The 22449-nt window shown below is 40.8% G+C and overlaps 1 protein-coding gene across 2 annotated transcripts; it reads right to left on the bottom strand.

The window, feature by feature from the left end:
* Positions 1-232: 232 nt before the first annotated feature.
* On the bottom strand, positions 233-22172 carry tpp2 (tripeptidyl peptidase 2). 2 transcript variants are annotated; one of them, XM_061763236.1, is made up of 30 exons: positions 22156-22172; positions 21887-22065; positions 20655-20783; positions 20362-20457; positions 17472-17576; positions 17267-17391; positions 17029-17192; positions 16748-16902; positions 14321-14397; positions 14116-14243; positions 13634-13882; positions 13430-13545; positions 12862-13033; positions 12377-12534; positions 12233-12309; positions 11919-12025; positions 11610-11764; positions 11345-11461; positions 11152-11252; positions 10977-11073; positions 10759-10896; positions 10421-10665; positions 8716-8794; positions 6238-6276; positions 5390-5541; positions 5217-5313; positions 4110-4240; positions 3005-3251; positions 2775-2894; positions 233-1550 (listed from the first exon to the last, which is right to left on the bottom strand). In XM_061763236.1, exons 2-30 carry the CDS (start codon positions 22049-22051, stop codon positions 1461-1463), a joined length of 3831 nt encoding a protein of 1276 aa, XP_061619220.1. In that variant the 5' UTR covers positions 22052-22065; positions 22156-22172; the 3' UTR covers positions 233-1460. The 2 variants fall into 2 exon arrangements, with proteins under 2 accessions (XP_061619220.1, XP_061619230.1); XM_061763246.1 differs by lacking the exons at positions 6238-6276; positions 22156-22172 and having other exon boundaries at positions 21887-22089.
* Between the last annotated feature and the right edge of the window lie 277 nt (positions 22173-22449).

Below are 22449 nucleotides of genomic sequence, written 5' to 3'. Positions count from 1 at the left end.
ATTATATATATATATATATATATATATATAATATATATATATATAGTGTACTGCTGAACTATTAAACATTACCATTCCCCATTTTGATATTTTCAGACCCATATTGCCTAGCAGATTCATTGTTGACAACAGCGATGGCAATTTGCAATTGAAATGCATAAATAAATGCAATTTTTCACACTATGTTGTGAATGTCTATGTTCACCACAGAAATGCAACCTTCCAAACTTAGTTCATGTCATAAATTTATAAAGAAATGGATGGAAAATTGATGAGAAAAGTACATCCAAAGGTCAAACAACTGCACCATATGCAAAATGGCCAGCTGAGATTTATAAAATAATAGTAAGTTGAGGTAAAATATCAAAAACATGCAAAAACAAAAACTGACTCATTTGAAGCAAATTACTCACACTATCCTTCAATGCTGTTGATGCTCATGAAAAAACAAACAGTAATTCACTTACACACACACCTATGAAAATGACAAATGTGAGATTTTAAAATGATTCAAACTAAAATTTCCTTCCAAATAAAATCATGTTTCCTGAAATTCTACAAGACATGCTTATATGCTAAATACATCAATTGGAATATTTGTATTACACTATATACTTATTGCATCATATTATGCTTTGTTATGTGTATATGTACATATTTTAGGTCTCTGTGTACACAAGCAACATTTTAAATGCTGCACAGAAAACATATCTAAGAGCGAGTGAACGTGTACAAGTGAAGTTCGTAACATGCCACGGCTGAGCTCCGTTAGGTGGTCACGTGCCGCAGCTCAGCTGATCCTGCGGCACGGTGTGACGCAAAATGAAGCTCTGGCCGATAAGCGGACCATCTTTATGCTGCTTTGAGTGTGGATTGATGAGGGAAACAAAAACAAAAAAAAACAAAAAAATCACTCAATTCCAGTCCAACCACTTCTCCTCCCCCTCATATCAGTAAAGGTAAATGGATGCAAGGCACCACAGCCCTGCATCAGTTCTGAGGTCTCTTCTTTTTAGTACAGTCAGATCCTAGAAGTCCAAAAGTGAACTTTACGTCCCGGTAAGCATGGCACAAAGACGTGGGGTGATTCCTTGATATTGAGGACTGGAGGAAAATATGGAGATAAAGTGAAAACTGATGTCTATGAGCACAAATATGTAGATGACAGCAGACTCCAAAACATACTGAACTACAGTATCAACTACAAATTGTTGACTTGAAGAGATTTGAACGGGAAAAAAAAGGTCCATTAATTTACTTATTTGTTGTTGTGCTGCTTGTGGCACTTGAAACAAAGGACAGATCCTCAATGAGTCCCTTAGAAATAACCAGTTAACTCCACACTGTCCTTCATTGTCCAAGAAAAAGAAAAAGGTACTCTCTCCAAATGACCCTGAGGGGGTGTGATACTGATGCTTCAGTGTGTTGGAGCGTGTGCGGGTGTGCAGTGTTTGTGGTTTCTAGAAGGGACTGTAGTCTGCGGGGTACATGACAGGGAGCCAGTTTTCAGTGAAGGTGGCACAGTGCATCCATTTGAGGTGACGCATCAGCTAGAAAAAAAAAATAAAACACAGGAAGTGAGTCACACACAGCTTGTAAGTAAAGTCTGAGGGCTCTATTTTCATAGGCAGCGGGGCACAAACCTTCTTGAAACATTGTAGAACTCAATTCATTGAATGCATTATGATCATTACACGAATGATTGGGGGTGGGAATAGATACATGAGGTCAACAGACATGTTTAAGTCACCAGCTCATTCTGTATTTAATGAGGGTACCTGCACTCATTGTCTGTTGCTACACCGGCCAAGCGCAGTGACAATGCTCCAGTTACGCACAGATCGCTGTGATTACGCATCGTCCTCTTCTGCACGGAGAGATCTGTCATGACACTATTTGCGGAGCCTGCACGATCTGTGGTGCGCATGCCCAACTAGTTACAGCAACAACACTAGGACAAAATACGGAAGTAGTATCTATCCCTAACCCTAATCCTAACCTTAACCATCACGCTAACCCTAACCCAATTTTATAAGTGGACTTTTCACGTAAGGTATCGCGTCGTTACCAAGTAGTTTCAGAGCTGCCGTGCTATAGAAATTCACTTCCGGAACAATAAATAATAAAATACAATCCCCAAGCAGCTGTTTTTTGGTCTTTTTTCATCATGGTGGCCGGACACAGCAACATACTCGCCGGTAATATCAGACGCTGGAATCCCCCCTCCACTATCCAGAACAATCAGTGTTACGCCTGTAACGAGTCAGCCTCTTGTCATTTTCGTAATAAGATATGGACGTTCCGTAACATTTGGCAGCTCTGTAGTTTGTCCTTTTTGTCCTCCTGTTGTTGCCGTAGCTAGCTATCAAAGATGGCCGACCTGTTGCACATGCGCACCTCACATAGTGCGGTGACAACTTCTCCATGCGAGATTTGAAGGAAATGAAAGGAACTGCTTAGATCAGACATTGATGAAATTGGCTGTGTTCACTCTCACAGCAGCGCAGACCCTCCCTCTTTTTAATATGCCGAGGTGCTCTGATCTACAAAATTACCAAAACCCGGCCTAACCCACCGCTACGCAAATTTACCCTCTGAGCCGGATTTACACCGGTCATGAAAATAGAGCCCTTGATAATGAGCAAGTTTTAACTTCTTCCCTTCTTCATACATCCTGTTAATTTTTTCTTAGTTTTTTTGTACTGTATTCAAAATAAAGTTCTAATCATTCAATCAACTAATGAGGTTAGGTTAGCGCTTTATGTTGCTCATACTTGGATGCAGTTCTTCATGTTGTCTTTGCTGGGTTTCTCCTCCACCATTTTGGAGGCATATTTTAAGGCTCTGCCGTACATCTTGTTCACGAGGGCGTGTTTGTAGGAAAACATCAGCACCTGGAATAAGGAATCATTTCATTCAAAAGCAGCAACACTTGACAAAACAATATAAATGATTAAGTTTAGTGTTGCAAACCAGGTAAAAAGACGAAAAATCTTGAACCCACCTTTGAGTCAGTCAGCTCCGCCCACTTCTGCACCTCCCAGAATGTTTCCATCAAAATGTTAGCCAAGCTGTGCAGTGTGTCGTCCCCACTGCTCGCCTCGTGTTCACCAACTTCCTCGGTGTTGGCTTGGCCCGTGGCGACGGCGCCGCCACTATCTTGAGGCGCGACAGTCATGAGCTGGTCAGCCAGAGCGCAGCCCTTCCTGCACAGCGCGTCTAGCAGAGACGACCTCTGCTTCTCCATGTCACTGAAATATAGTGGTGCCTTAACTTACGAGTTCAATTCATTCTGTGACCACGCTCATAACACAAAAAACACTCATCGCTCAAATCATCTTTCCTCATTGAAATGGAAATGCTATTAATCCATTCAAGCCCCCCAAAACACAAACATTTTTAAAAACATTTTTAATAAGAAAAATAGCACTCTACAGTATTATTTATAAAAACATACAGTAATAACAATTAAATAGCATGTAAAGAATTTCACAGTTTGTGCATCATTATTTCATGATTCAATGCCTGTTAACATTGCGCTGCTCCCTTGTGTGCGCCTTGGCCACCAGAGAGGAGCACAATACTTCCAAAATAAATACACAAAGAAGACAATATCTTCTAATCTAATTTTCGGCAGAGGATAAATAATATATGCCTGTGACTATTGTCTACAAGTGTTGCGGCACTGTGTTGCGGCACTGTTTGTGTTCAAATATCCATTTCTTAAAGCAAAGGTCATCAAGCTTTTTGAAACAGAGCTTCTTCTTGGGCACTGATTAATGTGAAGGGCTACCAGTTTGATACAATCTGGGAAAAAAAATAAAAAAATAAATAAAAATAACTTACATAACTAACTTACATAATTTATCTATGTAAATAGACTGTTCATGTTAAAGTCACAATATTAATAATTATCAACAATTATTTATTAGTTATGATTCTGGGTCATTTTGTCCCTCTCTGCCTTGCCCATTTTTTTCCTAGGTGCTGGCTACTGATTGGTGGTAAACTACAGTATATCCTTCTCTGCCCCTACTCCTAACTGCACAATGCATTACAAGCCTCCCTTTGTTAATGTTTAGTTGTGGCACAATAAGAGTGTCACATACGTCTTAATGGAAGCAGCATCAGGTCGAGGGTCCGTCTTCATGGTGAAGTAGACAGCCAGCGCTGTCTGGTCAATGTGGGAGATGACCATGTCAGCAGCCGAGACCACCTCCCCAAGACGTTTCGCACGCTCCTGAGCAGAAAAGACAGTCAATGTTAGTTTGAACTACTTACTACTTCAGCATTAAAAAAACCATTAATTTTAAATTTTCCAACCATAAAAACCAGGGGTAGGCAACCTATGGCCTGCCATATGCATTCTTTAATCCAATCCACAGAGCATTTACATCAGGGGTGTCAAACTCATTTTTGTCACAGGCCACATTGTTGATACGGTTTTCCTCAGAGGGCCATTATGATTGTAAAACCATATCAATGTTTAATGGCCTCATCATATTATTACACATGGACAACAAATTGATGGATAACTAGTTTTGAAATCAGAAGTCAAGGATAATGGTTTGTTCAACTATTGTTCAAGTAACTGTAAAAGGGGTTTGGAGGCAAAACATGCTTACAATAGTTCATTACCATTTATCATATATGAATATTATACAAAAATTTGGAACAGATTTTCACAAGAATCATGGAAGTTGACACACATGATTTGCTTTCGCGGGACACACAAAATTATGTGGCGGGCCGGATCTTGCGTTTGACACCGGTGATTTACATTATCAAGAACCATTTGGCAGTTTATTCCTTAAATTAAAATGAGTTTCTTCATTTATTATTTTATTTATCTCATTAATTACTTAATTGTAAATAATAACATTATAAGTTATTATAATAGTAAAATAAACAATTTGATATAAACATTTTAAGTTAAATGGGTTAATTTATTACATGCAAAATGATAATCGATTTTGATTTTATTATTAAATCATCTACAAAGGATTAGGGCCTTCTGTCCATTTTAAAAAGTTTGCCCACTCCTGGTATAAACTGTATAAAAAGAAAATTGACAATTGCTGATGAGTAGTTGAGGCGACCAGTCTCGGGTATACTCCCCCGCTCACCCGTCAGCTGGGATAGGCTCCACACCACACCAACAACCCTAATGAGAAAAAGAGGAACAGAAAATGGACAGATGGATGATGAGTAATGACCTTTTCAGAGTCCAGCTGATGAAGTCTTTGCACATGTAGAGGAAGGTAATCAGAGTACGTTTCCTTCAGGTCATCATAGAGTGAGCTGGAGTCCAACCTGAGCAACAGAAAGAGGTTCAAATGAAAAAATTAAAAAAATAAGGGATTACATGTTTTTTTTTTTTAATGCGCACTTTGTCATCCACTGAATCTTCAAGTCTCTCATGGCTTCAGAAAACTCCTCTTTTAAGTCTTTCTCTTTGTCAGCATCCTTATCTTTCTCCTTCCCTCCATTCTTTGCTTTGTTGGGTGTGGGGATTAGGTGGTAGATTACTGAAACAAGGTCCTGCACAAACACAAATAGTGGTAACATTAACAATTAGTTGCAAGTTAACATTTGGAATTCTCAATCACACAATCAACAGCAACAACAACAAAATCTTGTGGCAATATAACCCCAGTTAGCACAAGCATCTTGAATCATTCACATCAGTTGGGTTAAGACATACACATGTACAACATGTACATTATGGCCCTCTGCCTTAGGTCAGATAGAATTATAAGAAAAAAGCTCCATGATTTGATAGAGCACAATAATGCCTGAAAGTCTGAACACAATCGCTTGAATATTGCACCCTGCACAACAATGACAGACAATCTTCCAATCTGACATCAGATAGCACAGCCATCTTGGGTCAAATTAGCCATTAAAATCAACAGGGTTCTTTGTTATATCGTAAAGGGCTATAATGCTTTTTTGAGGAAGATCTCTTCAGAATACTAACTTTTAGGTCTGAAAAGGAAGAGAAAAAAATCTTCGGTGTTTATAACGTGAGTGTAATCATTTCACTCGCCACTAAAATTTCCCATGTACTCATTTGTAATACTTCTAAAACGACACAGTGACATACGTACTTTGACATATTGAATGGAAGTAAATAGAACAAATGTAATCTTAAAGTGAAGTTGAAGCCACTTCCACAAAGTATGAATATGGGAGCAGTGGGCGCTCTGTTGTACGAAGTTTCTATCTCATCAGTACCTTTTTAAACTTTCTTTGTCGTTTTGCAGAGGACTGCCCCTGGTGGTCAGAATAACACACAGTAAGGAAGAGACAACACAAGCACACCAAAAAGGATTCTTATTCTTTTGTTTACATTTTGCCCTCACTTATGGATTGAAAATCCAACCACCTACCTGGTAGACACACAAACTTTAATCTAAATTTTAAATGTTCAATGCTGACACACTCCTACACTCGAACCCTCTGAATTAAGCATAACCATGAACAGTACAACACAAACACTCGGACGCACGCTTTAGATGAGGACAGAAAAATGAGCTTCTTCGTTACAATGCAAACAATAAGTGATCAATGGCTTTTGCATTGTTGCCAGTGAGGAAAGGTCAGCCCAAGATGGATCCTATAATATACAGTCTGCCTATGAAACAGCTACAATATATGGACAAAGGTATTGGGATGCCTTGCCAAATGGGAAATGAAAAATGGCAGAAACTATTGCATCTTAAACAGAGATGAATCTTCTTGATAGACATTTGACAAGATATTGGAGTGTGTAAGGATCATGACTCTTTTAGGGCCTGTTCTTCCACACCCAAAAAAACCTGTTGTTCACAATATGCTTGTTCTGTATCACTGATTCCCGACTACAGTGCTGCGGCACATTAGTATGCTGTGAAAAATTATCAGACATGCTACGGGTAAAGATCCAATTTCACTTGTCTGAAAATTATTATTTTATTGCTACAAATAATGCATCTTTTCTTTATCTATCTATCTATCTATCTATCTATCTATCCATCCATCCATCCATCCATCCATCCATCCCCACCAGTGATATGCAATCATGATCACCACTATTGGCACCCCTTCATTTTTTGCATAAACTGTCTATCTTCAGAAATAAATGTACCACACTTATATCATTAGGATCTTTTAATTGGAGGTCCAAAATAATTTAACAGACTTTTTAAATTTTTTTTAACTTAGATATTGTAATTTTATAGAAAAAAAAAAGGAAACGGCATATGCAGCAATATTGGCACTCCTCCTCAATATTTAGTTGCACACCCTTTGGCACCGATCGTTTCTTGTATCCATCTATAAGATTTTTGCACTTCTCAGGTGGAATTTTCTCCCACTCTTCCTTTGCAATTTGTCCAAGCTCTTGAACATTTGCAGGGTTCTCTTCCCCAATAGCGGATTTCAGCTCCCCCCCAAAGATTTTCAATCATTCCTGTGTGCTTTTGGATGTGTGCTTTGGGTCTTTGTTTTGCTGGAAGACCCATGATCTTCACCTCAAACCAACTTTTCTTACACTGGGTAAGACATTTTGCTCTAAAATCTCTTGATAATTGTCTTATTTAATGACACCTGTGTTTACAGTCAAGGCCTCCAGTGTCAGATGTAACAAAGCAGCCCCACAGCATTATAGTTCCTCCACCATGCTTGACTATTGGCAGGGTGTTCTTTTCCTTAAAGGCTTCATTGCGCCGTCTGTAAACATACTGTTTGTGTGCATTGCCAAAAAGCTAAATTTTTGTTTCATCTGTCCATGAAATGTTGTTTATCATTTGCTCTTTTGTTCTCTCTCGAAAAATTTTTCTTCAACATGTGAGCCAAAGACATGTTGACAGGTCAAGTTCACACAGGAAATATGACTAATAATTTGTAATCTAATTGCAGAATAAACTCATACAACCAGATGGGTTGAGGCACATGGGCGACCGTTAAATGTGACAGCAGATGTCAGGCGAATGAGTGAGGAGAGGAAAAACCATGACATGCAAAAAAACAGTGACTCTCAACTGGTGGGTCAGGACCCAAAAGTGGGTCGCGGAACAAATTTTGGGTGGGTTGCAGACAGCTGGTAAAATGTTACATGTACTTTATTAGTACTGATTTTACAGTACAGAGGTGTACCAAGTTCCCACATGGAACATAATTAGGAAAACGACAGGAAATTTTACTCATTTGTGCTGTAGTCACTAGTTTACACTGTAAACAAATACAGTGCTACACCGCCACTGTCTAGCGGGCATCATGGCTCGCAATATGCTTTTAACAGTAAATCAAATTCATTTGAAAGGGCATTTAAAAATATATTACACTGTACATGGGTTTTCAAAGGCTATTTCTAAACATTGAAAAAAAAAATAATTCTTAACATCTATAAATGTGGCTTACGACTTTGCAACAATAGGTAAACGCACGTCCCAGTGTGACCACAGTTGAGAACCACTGAAATAAACAAGACACATCAACCACTGATTCATTGAAAACAGCAACCAGCTCTGGTGACAAACTTTTAAAAGGGAAACCCAAAAGCTTTGGAGGACCCTATTTCAGCCCTCCTCCTCAGGATCATATATAGTTCTTCTATGGCATATTTACTGTTACAATTTACTCCCCAATCAAAATTGAGTGAATGTTCTGAGGAGTAGGACCGACCACTGCTCTGGAGAACAGATACAGTATGAAAGAACAGAAGTCACTCACTGCTTTCTTTCCATATTCACTCTTCGCCACAACAAGAGACCCTGAAAGATAGCATCCTGTACTTGTCCCTTTTGGAATCCTAAAGGAAGGCCAAACAGAGAAAATGAAGACAGAAATAACATATTTGATAGTTCAGAACAAATGTGCATCCATATTAAGTGGCAACTTTGTTTTAGACAGTAAACTGTATTACAATTGAAACATTTCTTACCTCAAATACAATGGACCGCTCTATTCAAGGGGGATAGGAATAAGCCCAGACCGCGAATAGTGAAAATCCGCGTATAATTGACGCCCATTAGAATTGCATTTTTTTTTTAACCCCAAAAAACTCTTGAATAAGCAAGGATAAAGTGCCAACAAGCGTTTTCAAGATTGGTTCCCTTGCCCCAAAACAAAACAACAACAGGAGAACATAAAACAGACATTTGAAAACAAACCAAAATTTCTCTTTTTTCCCCGTCTCTGATTTATTATTTGGACAATTTATAATAGCTTCAGTAGAAAATAAACTATGGTCAGTAGAGCACAGAGGTATACTGAGGTCTACCTGTATTGAAATTCACTGTCGTATTCAGCAGGTTAATAGTCCTGCCAGACTTCATGTGAAAATAATTTTTCATGTCCAGTTATAGTGGCGTGAAAAAGTATTAGCCGACTTCTCGTATAGCATTAGCACATCCCTAACACTATTCATTTGTTTATCATCAATCTGTTATTCTATACACAAGTTGTAACATATTATGCATTCTATATTTGAGTGTTCATTTAAGTTTGTCCCTTCAATATCACCAATGCCCAACCTCTTGCCCCTCCCCACCCCACCGCCCCACACACACAATGTAATCTGTTGAGGTGCATTCCTTTCATTCTGAAGAGCGGTACATTATATGCAGGTGTGCAATGGTTTACCGTGACCTCAATTATAGTTAGCATACAAAAAAATAAGTATCTAAAACTCTGGGCTACTCCGTTTGTGTTGTTCAAAGGTTTATAATTACCGCAACATCCGTGATAATTTCCGTTAACATGTCTATTACTGGCGGCCGACTGGTTAGAGCGTCAGCCTCACAGTTCTGAGGACCGGGGTTCAAACCCCGGCCCCGCCTGTGTGGCGTTTGCATGTTCTCCGCGTGCCTGCGTGGGTTTTCTCCGGGCACTCCGGTTTCCTCCCACATCCCAAAAACATGCATTAATTGGAGACTCTAAATTGCCCGTAGGTGTGAATGTGAGTGCGAATGGTTGTTTGTTTGTATGTGCCCTGCGATTGGCTGGCAACCAGTTCAGGGTGTACCCCGCCTCCTGCCCAATGATGGCTGGGATAGGCTCCAGCACGCCCCTAGTGAGGAGAAGCGGATCAGAAAATGGATGGATGGATGGCCGTCTATTGCTTTTCACATTATTCTTTGTTAGCATCAAGGTAGATGTTTGTAGTTTAATTATTTGTTTTATGTGTCAGTTACAACTGGGAGTGACAAACAGCTTGAAGCAAGCATGTTTTTCTTCTCATCCGGAAAATTGTTCATTTTGCTATCTGTCAAACTACACACAGCCACTCCGACTCTACTTTGAAGGCAAGGTACAGCGGTACATCGCAGGTCCTGCAATGTGACTATTGTGCACATGTACTTGCGATGACGATGCTCAAACAATAAATTGTGCAGCTCCAGTGCTCATTGATTTGCTATCCTCCATTTTAACTCACTTGTCATCCGGCAAGGCTGTGACATAGAAATGCTGCGTGGCCCCTGGTGACAGGGTGACAGAGTTTGCCTTCTTCTTGGCCATGAGGGCCACTCGGTGCGTCTCATAGATATCTGGGCTGAGGGTGGCAGACAGACGGTGGGAGACAACAAACGGCAGGTCTTTTAAGCGCTCCAGCTCACTCGACAATTCATGGCGCACCTGCAGGCGCACTGTGTAGTCGCCCTTTTCCAGTTTAAGAGAATACTGAAGGAGAAAAGCAGGATGTTTGATGTAAACCCGCACAATGATACTGGCAAAAAAGATTCATATAAATATGAAACATGCGTTAAAAATTACCTGATGTGGGTAGGCATCACCTGAACCCAGTAGTCTCTTGTTCTGATCAAACAGCATCCACAGCTGACTGTCAAACTCAGACTCATACAGCAACTCACACAACAAAGGACAGCTAGGTGTGACTTCCCCACTCTTCGGCTGCAGAGAGAGAGAAATTTATGAATAAAACAGGATTAAAAAACTTCAGGACTGTTGTGCACTTTAGGTGTTGGGGGTACCTGGTGAAAACTGTAAGTGAGAATAATCTCGTAAAGTTGTCGGTTGTTGGGTAGAACATCCCTCCCTCCTAAAGGCTTTATCTTTGAACTTAAAGGCCTAGAGCAAGGGACAACATACCGTAATAAACCATGGCAAACTGGAGGAACAAAATAAACAATTAGGGTGTTAACTTACCTGAGAGGCTGAACCCAAGACTTGAGGGTGATAGTCGGAGACACTTCCTCATACCTCAATGGCGATGACACATTAAAGTTTGTAACTCCCTCTGACGCATGCTGGTCAAAGACAGAGGTAGAGGAGTCACTGATGCTGTCTAAGATGTAATGTTCTGCTGGTTATTGCTTATGTTTGTCAGTGCTCCACTCACAATGTGCAGCGGTGAAGGAGAAATACTAAGCCCGTGGAAAGAGATGTTGTAGTCCACTGTGACATCTCCCAGACTCGCCCACCAGCGTGCAATGCACAGTTCAACAATCTTACCTGACTGGAAGAGGGGGAAAAAACACCGGAATTAGTAACCATAACCGAATTTTTCCATGATGGTTTCAAGTACGACACACTTTGTGTTTTACATGTAGATGGCTTCTTGAAGGCTATATAAATAAATAATACCACAAAAACAATTTACAAACCAGCACAGAGAAGGCCTCAGTTAGTGAGCCTTTTTCCAAAAGTGACGAGAACTTGTAGAATTCATTAGCTCGGTACGCTTTCTGTTTAACGAGGTGCACCGCATGCAGAACAAATTTTGAGGAAACATCTCCAGAATGAGAAGTCAGCGTGATCTCTGCAGGTGAAAAAGCAGGAGGCATTGAGGTGAAGAGCAGATACAAGAAACAATAGGGAAAAACATGGTCTAACAGCAGCATTGTATTCAAGCATCTTCTTCTTCTTTCAACCGTTACAGAAAAGAGAAAATGCGGGACCCAACCAGTACCAACCTGCCCAGGAGGCTCCCTGAGGCACTGTGATGAAGTGGCGTTTGATCTGTCCTGGTCTGAAGTGGACATCTTTGAAACTCAGCTCATGATTACGACTCTCTGCTACCCTGCCGAATAAAGGAGATGGAGGAAGAGGGAGAGAGAGAAAAAAAGAGAGAAAGAGAGCGATAGAGAAAGAGAAGAGACATAAAAAGAAAGAAAGCGAGAGAGAGAGAGAGAGAGAGAGAGAGAGAGAGAGAGAGAGAGAGAGAGAGAGAGAGAAACTTTCACAAACCTGTTATTGGCAGAAACAGCAAAAAAAAGTCAGAGCTTACTTGGTGGGAATAATAACTGTGATGGGGACTCTGAACAGTGGCCCACAACCAGGTGCAGCTGTGTCATAACCACATACCTGAAAAGGATATTATACCAATAAATGAATGCCATCAATTTGAATAACCTCAGTTATTTTTGCCTACCTCCGTGTAGTGCACTCCCTCCCTCATGCCGACAGGATCCACACGGACATTGACGTGACGACACTGGTTCATCAGCTCTAGATGAGATGGGCACTGAACCCATGGGGCTGCACACGTGAGGGCCAAGTGTAGCTGCAAGGATATTCGCTCAGTGTTTTCTGGAATTAAGCAGAAATACAGTATGGCAAAACGAGCACACAGAGCACATACATCCTCTGCTATAGCTTAAACATTATGTCATAAACCAAAATAATGGGCAAAAATTTTGTTTGCTTCACCCTAATCCAGAATTTCTTCGAGACAGGAAATGTGAATCAACAAATGAAATTATAAAATATAAAATGTACACATTATGAACAATGGAGATTACAGTGTAATAATGGATTCTCATAATGTGGATTTAATATATAAAAAAAACTTTAGGCAAACAATCCGACATTGATGATAACTAATTCTAATATGGATGGTAGGTAAGGAGAAAATACCTGTGTTTTCTGGGAAGATTGGTTCTATTCCTACTCCATGGTCTGAGGGGGACAAAAGTTGTGCTGGATCCCTGAGGTAGATGCCTCTCTGTGTTCCCACAGTTACTGAGAAACCCAGATGGCTGGTGCGTAAGGAGGATTTTTGTGTGAGGTAGTCTAATGCCCTATCCACCTAACCAGAGAAAATTAAATAAGCAGTGCACAAAATATAATATAATGTACAACCCCAATTCCGATGAAGTTGGGACGTTGTGTTAAAAATAAATAAAAACAGAATACAATGAATTGCAAATCATGTTCACCCTATATTTAATAGAATACACTACAAATACAAGATATTTAATGTTCAAACTGATCAACTTTATTGTTTTTAGCAAATACCGTAGTTTCTCGTGTATAATGCGTACCCATGTATAATGCGTACCCATGTATAATACGCGCCCCCAAAGTTGACCTCAAAATGTATAGTGCATTTTTACAATACATGATTTTCTACCCATATGATCATTGGAATTGGGGTTGTATTACAATGAAAACAAGAGACCACTAGCAGCTAGAGGTCAGTTACCTGAATGATCCCATGGCCTTGTGCAAACACCTCAATGTCATCAACCTTCAGAGCTGTGTTTTCCAGTGCTCTCCTCACTCCAGGAACAGAGGGATGTATTCCCTGCTGTTTTAATCCTGTCTCAAACAAAGTCACAAACCATCATTAATGGCTCTGGGAGACCATTCAAACAACAGCAATGTTTAGTTTAAAGTTCTGACCCACCGGAGAGGACGAGAGCAATGCCTCCACAGGCGTTGGGGGATGACATAGACGTGCCGTTCATTAGCTGAGTACCACGAAGAGTCCAGTTGGGTACAGATGCAATAGCCCCACCAGGAGCACTTATGCTTACACCTAGTGCACCGTCTGTACTGGGGCCCCTGGAGGACCAGGTGTACTGGTTGGGAGGCAGCTTCTCTCTCAGGGAATACTCAGCCACCATCATGTCTGGGGTCACATAAGCTCCAACCCCTAAGGAGAATAAGCCCATAAGACTTGTGTATTGAGCATTTACTTTCCAAAGATGACACTTTTACTCACAAGATATATGTCAATTACAATTGGACCCTTTTGAGATTTGGCAATCTCAAAACCGGTTATACTGCAGCGATCTTTACCCTTTTTTGTGTTCAAAAATGTTTCTGCCATTGGCTTGCAGTGGTCTATTCATACATCAACATAGCTTTAAGAGACTGCTGTTTTACCTATGACACTGCTGGTGGTTCCTCCGGGGCAGCCGACTGTGGAGAGGCAGGGGCCGTTATTTCCTGCACTTGAAACAAATATCACATTGTGCTTCTGCACTGCCTCTGTGATAACCTCACAAATCCTCCTGAAAAACATGTGTGAACAACACACAATGACAAATCACTTCATATAGGCTTTCGTCTGCAACTTCACAACACTTACCCTGAATTTGGCCAGTGGGTGGCTTCCCCATAGCTGTAGTTAACCAGGTCACACTTGTAGTTGATCACCTCAATCATCTTTGGATTGGAGTGAGATTGTGAACATGAAAATAGTGAACAAAGACATTCATTAGCAATAGTTAAATGATAATGTCTACCGTAATTTCTCGTGTATAATGTGCACCCATGTATAATACGCACCCCCAAAGTTGACCACAAAATTCTGGAAATCCCTTCAACCTATGTATAATGTATTTTTACAATGCATGATTTTGCTTCTACCCATATGATCAAAACAAAGTATTATCTGTATTTTGTTAGTTTTTTTTTCAAATAATTATTCTCAAGTTAAGCACTTTATTTGAACAAATAATTATTATAACACATAATTTTTATTTACTGGCTCTTATTTTGAAATTCACAGCCCTACTTTTATTTAGTAAATGAGAAAACACACAGTTGTGCTCGTATGTTTAATTACCCAGGCAGAATTTGAAAGATGTATACAATTCTTTAAAGAAAACATGAAGGACCAGGCGAAACACATTACATTTTATTTTAATGAGATTCAAATTAAACTGTCAAGCATTTCAGAAAAGCATTACTAAAGGTCAGATAACAAAGATGTTATGGGGTCAGTTAAAATTCATATTTGCATTGTTTATGTTATGTAATACATGCACGTAACTTCAAGCAAGTTTTCAAACATAGTTTAGCTAAAAATGAGGTTTTTATGACACATATTGAGTCCTCCCCGAACATACCTGAAGCTCAAGACACCGGGGTGTGGTTACTCTATCCACCGCAAGGGCTACTAGAAGTGACGTTGCAATTGACAAACACGGCGCGCTACACACTAGACGCAATGGAGAGCAATGTGTTGGAATACGCGGAGGAGGATTTCGACGTACAGGACAACTCAACTGAACTTTGCATCGTCAAAGCGTACATGTTTGAGCCGATCAGACAGTGACGATGACAAGCAGCCAAGAAGCAGCTGTACAGCAGAAAAAGAGAGTGGCCACTGGCTCGATGTGATGGTATGTCAAAATGGCTTGAAATAATGCCCCCCCAGGGGTGCCAATATTTTTTAGCAGGACTATACCTATTATATATTCATATATGTTTCAGTGACACGGCATAAGCTTTTACATAGGATGCAGTATTCCTATATATTGTGTGCCCCTCGCTCAAGTAGCTTTATAACACGGTGCACACAAAGTCTTTGCCGTGTCTGTTGGCTTGTCATAAAAGCAAAAGTACAGACGACAGTACTGAAAATCACTGCGTGCGTATTTTTTTCCTACTCCCCAGTGCATAGTAACCGTAATAGAGTCGTAGGTATATACAAGGAAACGCTCACCTCATGTCTGCGCCACTTCAGCTGCGAGATTTAGTTCTCGTGCTGGCGGTGGAGGTCCCGATGGCCGTAGGAAAAATAGTTGGCACCACAGCTGGTTTCAGCCGCTGCCTAACTACACGTGTGTATCCAATGCTTTCTCAAAAGACGCCGGTTCGAAATGATGGGCACAGAGTGAGGAATGCTTGCTAGGCACCCATAGCTGGCCACGTTTCTTCCCCTGTCGAGTGACTTTCACTATCCAATGTTCACGTATTCCTTCTTCACCAAAAAAAAAAACTCGTGCCGCTGCCTGAACCATTTGTACAACCAAATGCCACACAATAAACTATCGTGACATCGTTAAATCATACGACAACAAATATACAAGGACGGGAACAACAGCATGGAACAACAGTACACAACGCCGAAAGAACAGGATGTTTGGCTTGTGTGACGTCACAGCGCCAAAAAGAGACGAAGACCGGAAAGCGCGGGATGCAAAAAGCAGAAGGCGCATTCTGCATCATATTTATTGATTTAACTGCTGTATATATGCCATATAATCACTTCAAAATGGCAGATGTGGTTTGCAAATGGGTTCTAGAGTTATAAAGAAAAAGTAACCATAAATAAATTAATGATGGTTGTTTTTCAGTCATCAGTCGTATTTAAAAAAATAAAACATTTCCCAAATTCTGACTGGGTATGTGAACTTATGAGCACAATCGTACATATATGCAGTCATATGTACACCAGTCATATTGGAATGAAAGTGAAAGCTACACTTTTTTCATAACCTCTAGGTGGCAGTGGAATATTAGAATGAAAGTGTATAGCTTTTTCATAACCTCTAGGTGGCATACTAGAAAGAAAGTGTACAATTTTTCATAACCTCTAGGGGGCAGTGGAATATTAGAATGAAAGTGTATAGCTTTTTCATAACCTCTAGATGGCGGCATAGTTATAAAATGGTAAAGTATTTTTCATTTTCTCCTATACCTATGTATAATGCACACAATTGACAATTTTTCGGGAGGAAAAATGCGTATTATACAGGAGAGATTACGGTAAATCTAAGTTACATACCGCTCGAATAAGTCCTGTGCCCGTTTCCATGGTACTGAGCCGAGTGTCTCCAATCTTCAGAGCTAAGATTTGAGCACCAGGGGCAACCCCATTTCGCTCTGGTTCTTCAGGGAAGTAACCTGCTGCGATGCTTGCAACATGTGTCCCATGAGCCCCTTCAAATACACACATCGCAAGTCAGTGTGAAGCTCTCACACCTTTGGACAAACCACTCAACAAGAACTTCCTTATGGTGGTAAATGGGAGCATGTCAGAGGAGAGCAGGTCTTTTAATACTTCACCTCCACTCGTGACAATGCAGAGTGTTGTTTCCTCGTCATAAATATTCACAGAGTAGTTTAGCATCTCAGCATTCCCTAATGTTGCATACTCTTGTGACTCTCTGTAGGAGCTCAGCACAGTACACTGGGACAAATCTCCACACTCAGAGGTGTCCATTACAGCCCTGAACAGAAAAACAACAATTTGAGGATGTTGTGAAGGATATATGAAACAATTAAAGTCAATGTTAGGACTTACCTCCATGTGACACCATCATGCCAAAGAATACAGTCATACACAGGACCGGGATCACTGTATTTCTTTTCTAGAGAGACAAGCAGCTCTGACTGACTTTGCAACTCTTCCTTTTGTAACTTCTCTACCTGGACACATAAGGCAAGACGAATGACACGTGCAAGTAAGCTTGAATAAATCATTACTGTGATGGATCATTTTTTGTTACCTGTGATGGAGTTGGGTGTGAGAGATCAAACTCTTCTGTCCTGCGACAGGCATCAGCTAGTGCTGCTCTATGTGCTGGGTCCCACATCTTCTCCTTCCTTTCTTTCTGCAATGTAAAATAGCGTTTTCTCTTATGCAACAAGGCTGTCCAATTATCTGCATCATTTGAAACACTGTCACTAAGAAATGCTATCAGAAAGAATCAGGGACACACCGATATCCCTTTAATTAGACCGAGTATGAGTACAAGTACTTACATTTGAGCACTCGCAGATACAGACTATTGAACATGATAACACCATTACTGTATATCTTGCAAATGTGATGATAAAGTGTTTTATTTTAATCAAATTTAGTCCAAACGCAAACATTCCTTAGAAATGCTATGTTTCACTCAAATATAACACTTTCAGGCTAACAACTTGTCATTGCAACATGACAATACTAACAAAATAACTCCATATTAAAAGTCCCATATTTTGGCCATTTATAACTCCATAGAGTGACTCTCTAACATGGACTTAGTATAAAAGTGAAAATTTCATTTTTTTAAAATGGGAAGAATGGAACGCGACATCAACAGGCGGATCGGTGCAGCGTCTGCAGTGATGCAGACTTTGTATCGGTCCGTTGTAGTAAAGAAGGAGCTAAGCCAAAAGGCGAAGCTCTCAATTTACCGGTCGATCTATGTTCCTACCCTCACCTATGGTCACTCGCTGTGGGTCGTGACCGAAATAACAAGATCCCGGATACAAGCAGCCGAAATTAGTTTCCTCTGCAAGGTGTCCGGGCTCTCCTTTAGAGATATGGTGAGAAGCTCGGTCATCCGGGAGGATCTCAATAGTAGAGCCGCTGCTCCTCCACATCGAGAGGAGCCAGATGAGGTGGCTGATTCGGATGCCTCCCGGACGCCTCCCCGGTGAGGTGTTCCGGGCACGACCCACCGGGAGGAGACCCTAGGGATGACCCAGGATACGCTGGAAAGACTACGTCTTTCGACTGGCCTGGGAACACCTTGGGATCACCCCGGAAGAGCTGGATGAAGTGGCTGGGGAGAGGGAAGTCTGGGCATCCCTGCTAAAGCTACTGCCCCCGCGACCCGACCTCGGATAAGCGGTAGAAAATGGATGGATGGAAAAAAACATTGGTTTTGTCATCTAGTGTCCAGAAAAGGTCAATCTGACAGCTACTTATGTGTGACCCAATTTTGTATCTGCACAACACTGCAAACAATCGTAAATTAGATTGAAAAGTGTGTTTCCATCTGCAAGTCATTGCCTTGACAGAATTTGAGCCCAAACTGTCTCTCTAAAGGCGACACAGTTTGGCCTCATAACAATCAAGAAAAGCTGCACGATAACTATTGGGACCCATAATTAGCAACCGATTTTTGGGGGGGGGGGGGGGAATGACGCCACACTGATAGGTCCAATATAAAAAAAAACTGGACTGATAAGAATAGGCATCTCATTCAGTGGCGTGCTGGTCGTGAATGCCTGCTGTTGCATTGGCTTGTGACAGTCACGGATATTTTGACCAACACTCTTTGACTACAACACCAAAAATAGTCAATTTCGAAAGTAAATTAGGATATGATCGCCAGTGCTTGCTGAAATTGCGATCATCCAGTAACTTTGAGTTTGTAACAATGACACTTGCAAGCGTTTAGTACCCTCGGAGCACAACGCTTGGCAAGAGCCAGCGGCCTATGAAGCAGCAGTCTCACGTAGCACAGCATAACTTGCAGTTGCCCAAGTGTTATTATCCATGTCGTAAGAGTATCTCCACACATACATGGCTGACATAGTGCCTACCCAAATGGTGATGTGGTATTGGTGCGTACAGTATCAGAATGTTTTTACGAGCACCAATACTGGTATTGGTATATCCTTAGAAAGAATGTGTTGTACAATGACTACTGTACCAAATGGACTAAATTATTACTATCTGTTTTCCATATCGGCCGCACGGCAGACAACTGGTTAGAGCGTCTGCCTCACAGTTCTGAGGACCGGGGTTCAAATCCCGGCCCCGCCTGTGTGGAGTTTGCATGTTCTCCTCGTGCCTGCATGGGTTTTCTCCGGGCAATCCGGTTTCCTCCCACATCCCAAAAATATGCATGGTAGGTTAATTGACAACTCTAAATTGCCCGTTGGTGTGAATGTGAGTGCGAATGGTTGTTTGTTTGTATGTGCCCTGCGATTGGCTGGCAACCAGTTCAGGGTGTACCCCCCCTCCTGCCCGATGATAGCTGGGATAGGCTCCAGCACGCCCGTGACCCTAGTGAGGAGAAGCGGCTCAGAAAATGGATGGATGGATGGATGGATGTTTTCCATCAGAATCAGAATCAGAATCATCTTTATTTGCCAAGTATGTCCAAAACACACAAGGAATTTGTCTCCGGTAGTTGGAGCCGCTCTAGTACAACAGAACACTTTGGAGACATAAAGACATTGACAAAAAACAACAACAAACAACAATTGTGCAAAAAGATGCAGAGTCCTCAGTTCCAATGGCTAATATCGCAATAGTCCGGTGCAATGACCATTGTGCAAAGGGCACTGAGACTTCAAGGAGTGTATGCGGTTTAAAGTGAAAATGGATGGATGGATGGATGGATGTTTTCCATATCTGGCATGTTCCAGTGAGGTTCTACGCGTGACTTTCATTAGACATGGACTGATACTATGAGCACTAAAGTGCACAGTGCAAAATATTAGACCAAGTGAAGAATAACAATAGAGCACCACATTTTCCTCCTGGGATGTTCCAATGAGTTTCTATTTATTATTTTTCATTAGACATGGACTGATACTATGAGCAATAAAGTGCACAGTGAAAAGTTTTACAGACCCAGTGAAGAGTATAAATACAGTACCACATTTTCCTACCTGTATTCTTTCTTTAAGGGCCTTAGGGAAGAACTCATAGCCATTTTTAACTCCAATGTGATACTTCCCTGATGGGTTGACCCAAGCAGGAGGGATCTGGATGACATAAAAAGACAGTATAAGAAATACTTTTAGGATAATTCCAAAGGTATAGGCTTGCAGAAGCAAAGCAGAGATGAGTACAATAAAATAATACAATCATTGCAGAACACTACAAATTCGTTGTTGTTGGTGTACATTAGTAATCCCTAAACAGACAGCAGTTATTCCATCACTAGTATTAATCTACGAACCTTCAGTATTCTACCAGAAAGGCCAGTGATTGTCCCTTCTTTCGGTTCCACCACCGTGGCCATGTTTACATCACCACTACCTGTTGTGTCAATGATATCAACAAGCTTTGGCTTCATATCTGTTGTCACCTGAGGATGAAGACACAAATCATAAATCAGTAGACTTTTTTCAAAGTCAACATATTAACGATATGCAAGAGAATCTCTATAAATCGACCGTAAAGTATTACGATAACTTCCCTACATTATATGTGAAATCAAATTGTACTTATTTGTAAACAATGCTGTAAAATTTCTAACCTGCAGAAATAATTAACTACACAGTACATATTACAATTGAATTCAATCTCTGCCCTTTATGAACAAAGCTGACGTAATTTATTGTCACAAATCATAAGTCAGTACACTATTTTAAAGCAGCACCATAATGGCAATATATAGCAGAATCTCTACAGATCTACACTAATGAATTACAATGATAAACTTCCATTCATTATACGTGAAATTAAATTCAACTACTGTTCAACTCATTTCAACTGCTGAAACACGTTGTAGTAACTGTACAGGAAATATTATTATATGATCAGATTCACACTCTGTCCTTTGGTAAAATAAGAGCTGACCAGAACTAATATCGTTCATGGTCAGAAGGGACATCATATGGGGGACTATTGCCACGGGGTTTAACAAATACATGGAAATGGAAAATATAGCTGAATCACTCTCGCCTTACGTTATTTAGCTCGTACAATTTATAGTACGTTTACGTCCCAATATAAACAATGGCTGTAGTGAGTACTGTACTTCTAAATTGAATGTCACAACTTCTAAACATCCATTCATTTTCTATACCGCTTATCCTAATAATAATCACATGACATGTGAAAACGTAAATACTGACACGGTGTCGAAAATGTGAGTCAACTGCTGCATGCTCAGCTACTGTGCGTGAATAAGGCTAACTACATCAACGGTTACTCGAATTACTCTGGTCAAGTCGACTGTATCGGCAAATCATTACTGACAACTGAAGAAGAGGCAACAAAATGAGCTTCTTCAGGTTAAGTTGTCAAATTTATATAAATTGCATCGGTGCAGTGTGTGTGTGTGTCCTTTGTTTATCGTAGCAGGTGAGCTAGCTGACTAGCTAGTGACTGTACAGATTATGTGGCCTTTCGCTTCACTTTGCCCCCAGTTAGCTAGCAGCTAATGAGCGTTTGAGTCAATTTTACCTGCATGCCGGGCGCCCCTGGGTCAACGCCGGTGTCCATGATCGCGATGAGAACCCCTCGGCCGTCATACTCGGGGAAGCGGCTGAGATAAGACGCGGCGCCGGTCTCTTTTTTGGGAAGCAGCCCGTGAAAGGGGAACGGCTCTTCGGTTGAATGGGTAGCCATGACTGGAAGAGAGACTAGTATGACAGCAGCGAAATGGGAAGAGACAGAGAGCACAGATTAAAGGGCCATTACACGTAGCAGGCACGTGAGCTTTTCTGACCTACCACTTTGTCTTTGCTGTGCGTAACGCACAGTACTTGCATGTCAAAGTTAACACGTTCAGTTTAACATTTTAAGACCAACTATAACAACTGAAAAACTCGTGTGTAACACATTCTAACGATGGACATCACTATGTGTAACGTGAAAGTGACAAATAACTCTCTAAACGAGTTTGTTTAATAATAAACGCCGTTATTTTTGTGTGTGTATTAGTGAACCCTGTTTGCAATTCTCTATTCACAAATGACTGTTGGCGACTCACACCTGCAAATTGAGCGATTTGATTTATGGACTCG

This window comes from Phyllopteryx taeniolatus, chromosome 2 (assembly GCF_024500385.1).
Source record: "Phyllopteryx taeniolatus isolate TA_2022b chromosome 2, UOR_Ptae_1.2, whole genome shotgun sequence".
Classification (NCBI taxonomy): Eukaryota; Metazoa; Chordata; class Actinopteri; order Syngnathiformes; family Syngnathidae; genus Phyllopteryx; species Phyllopteryx taeniolatus.
This window is presented reverse-complemented; position numbering and strand designations above follow the sequence as displayed.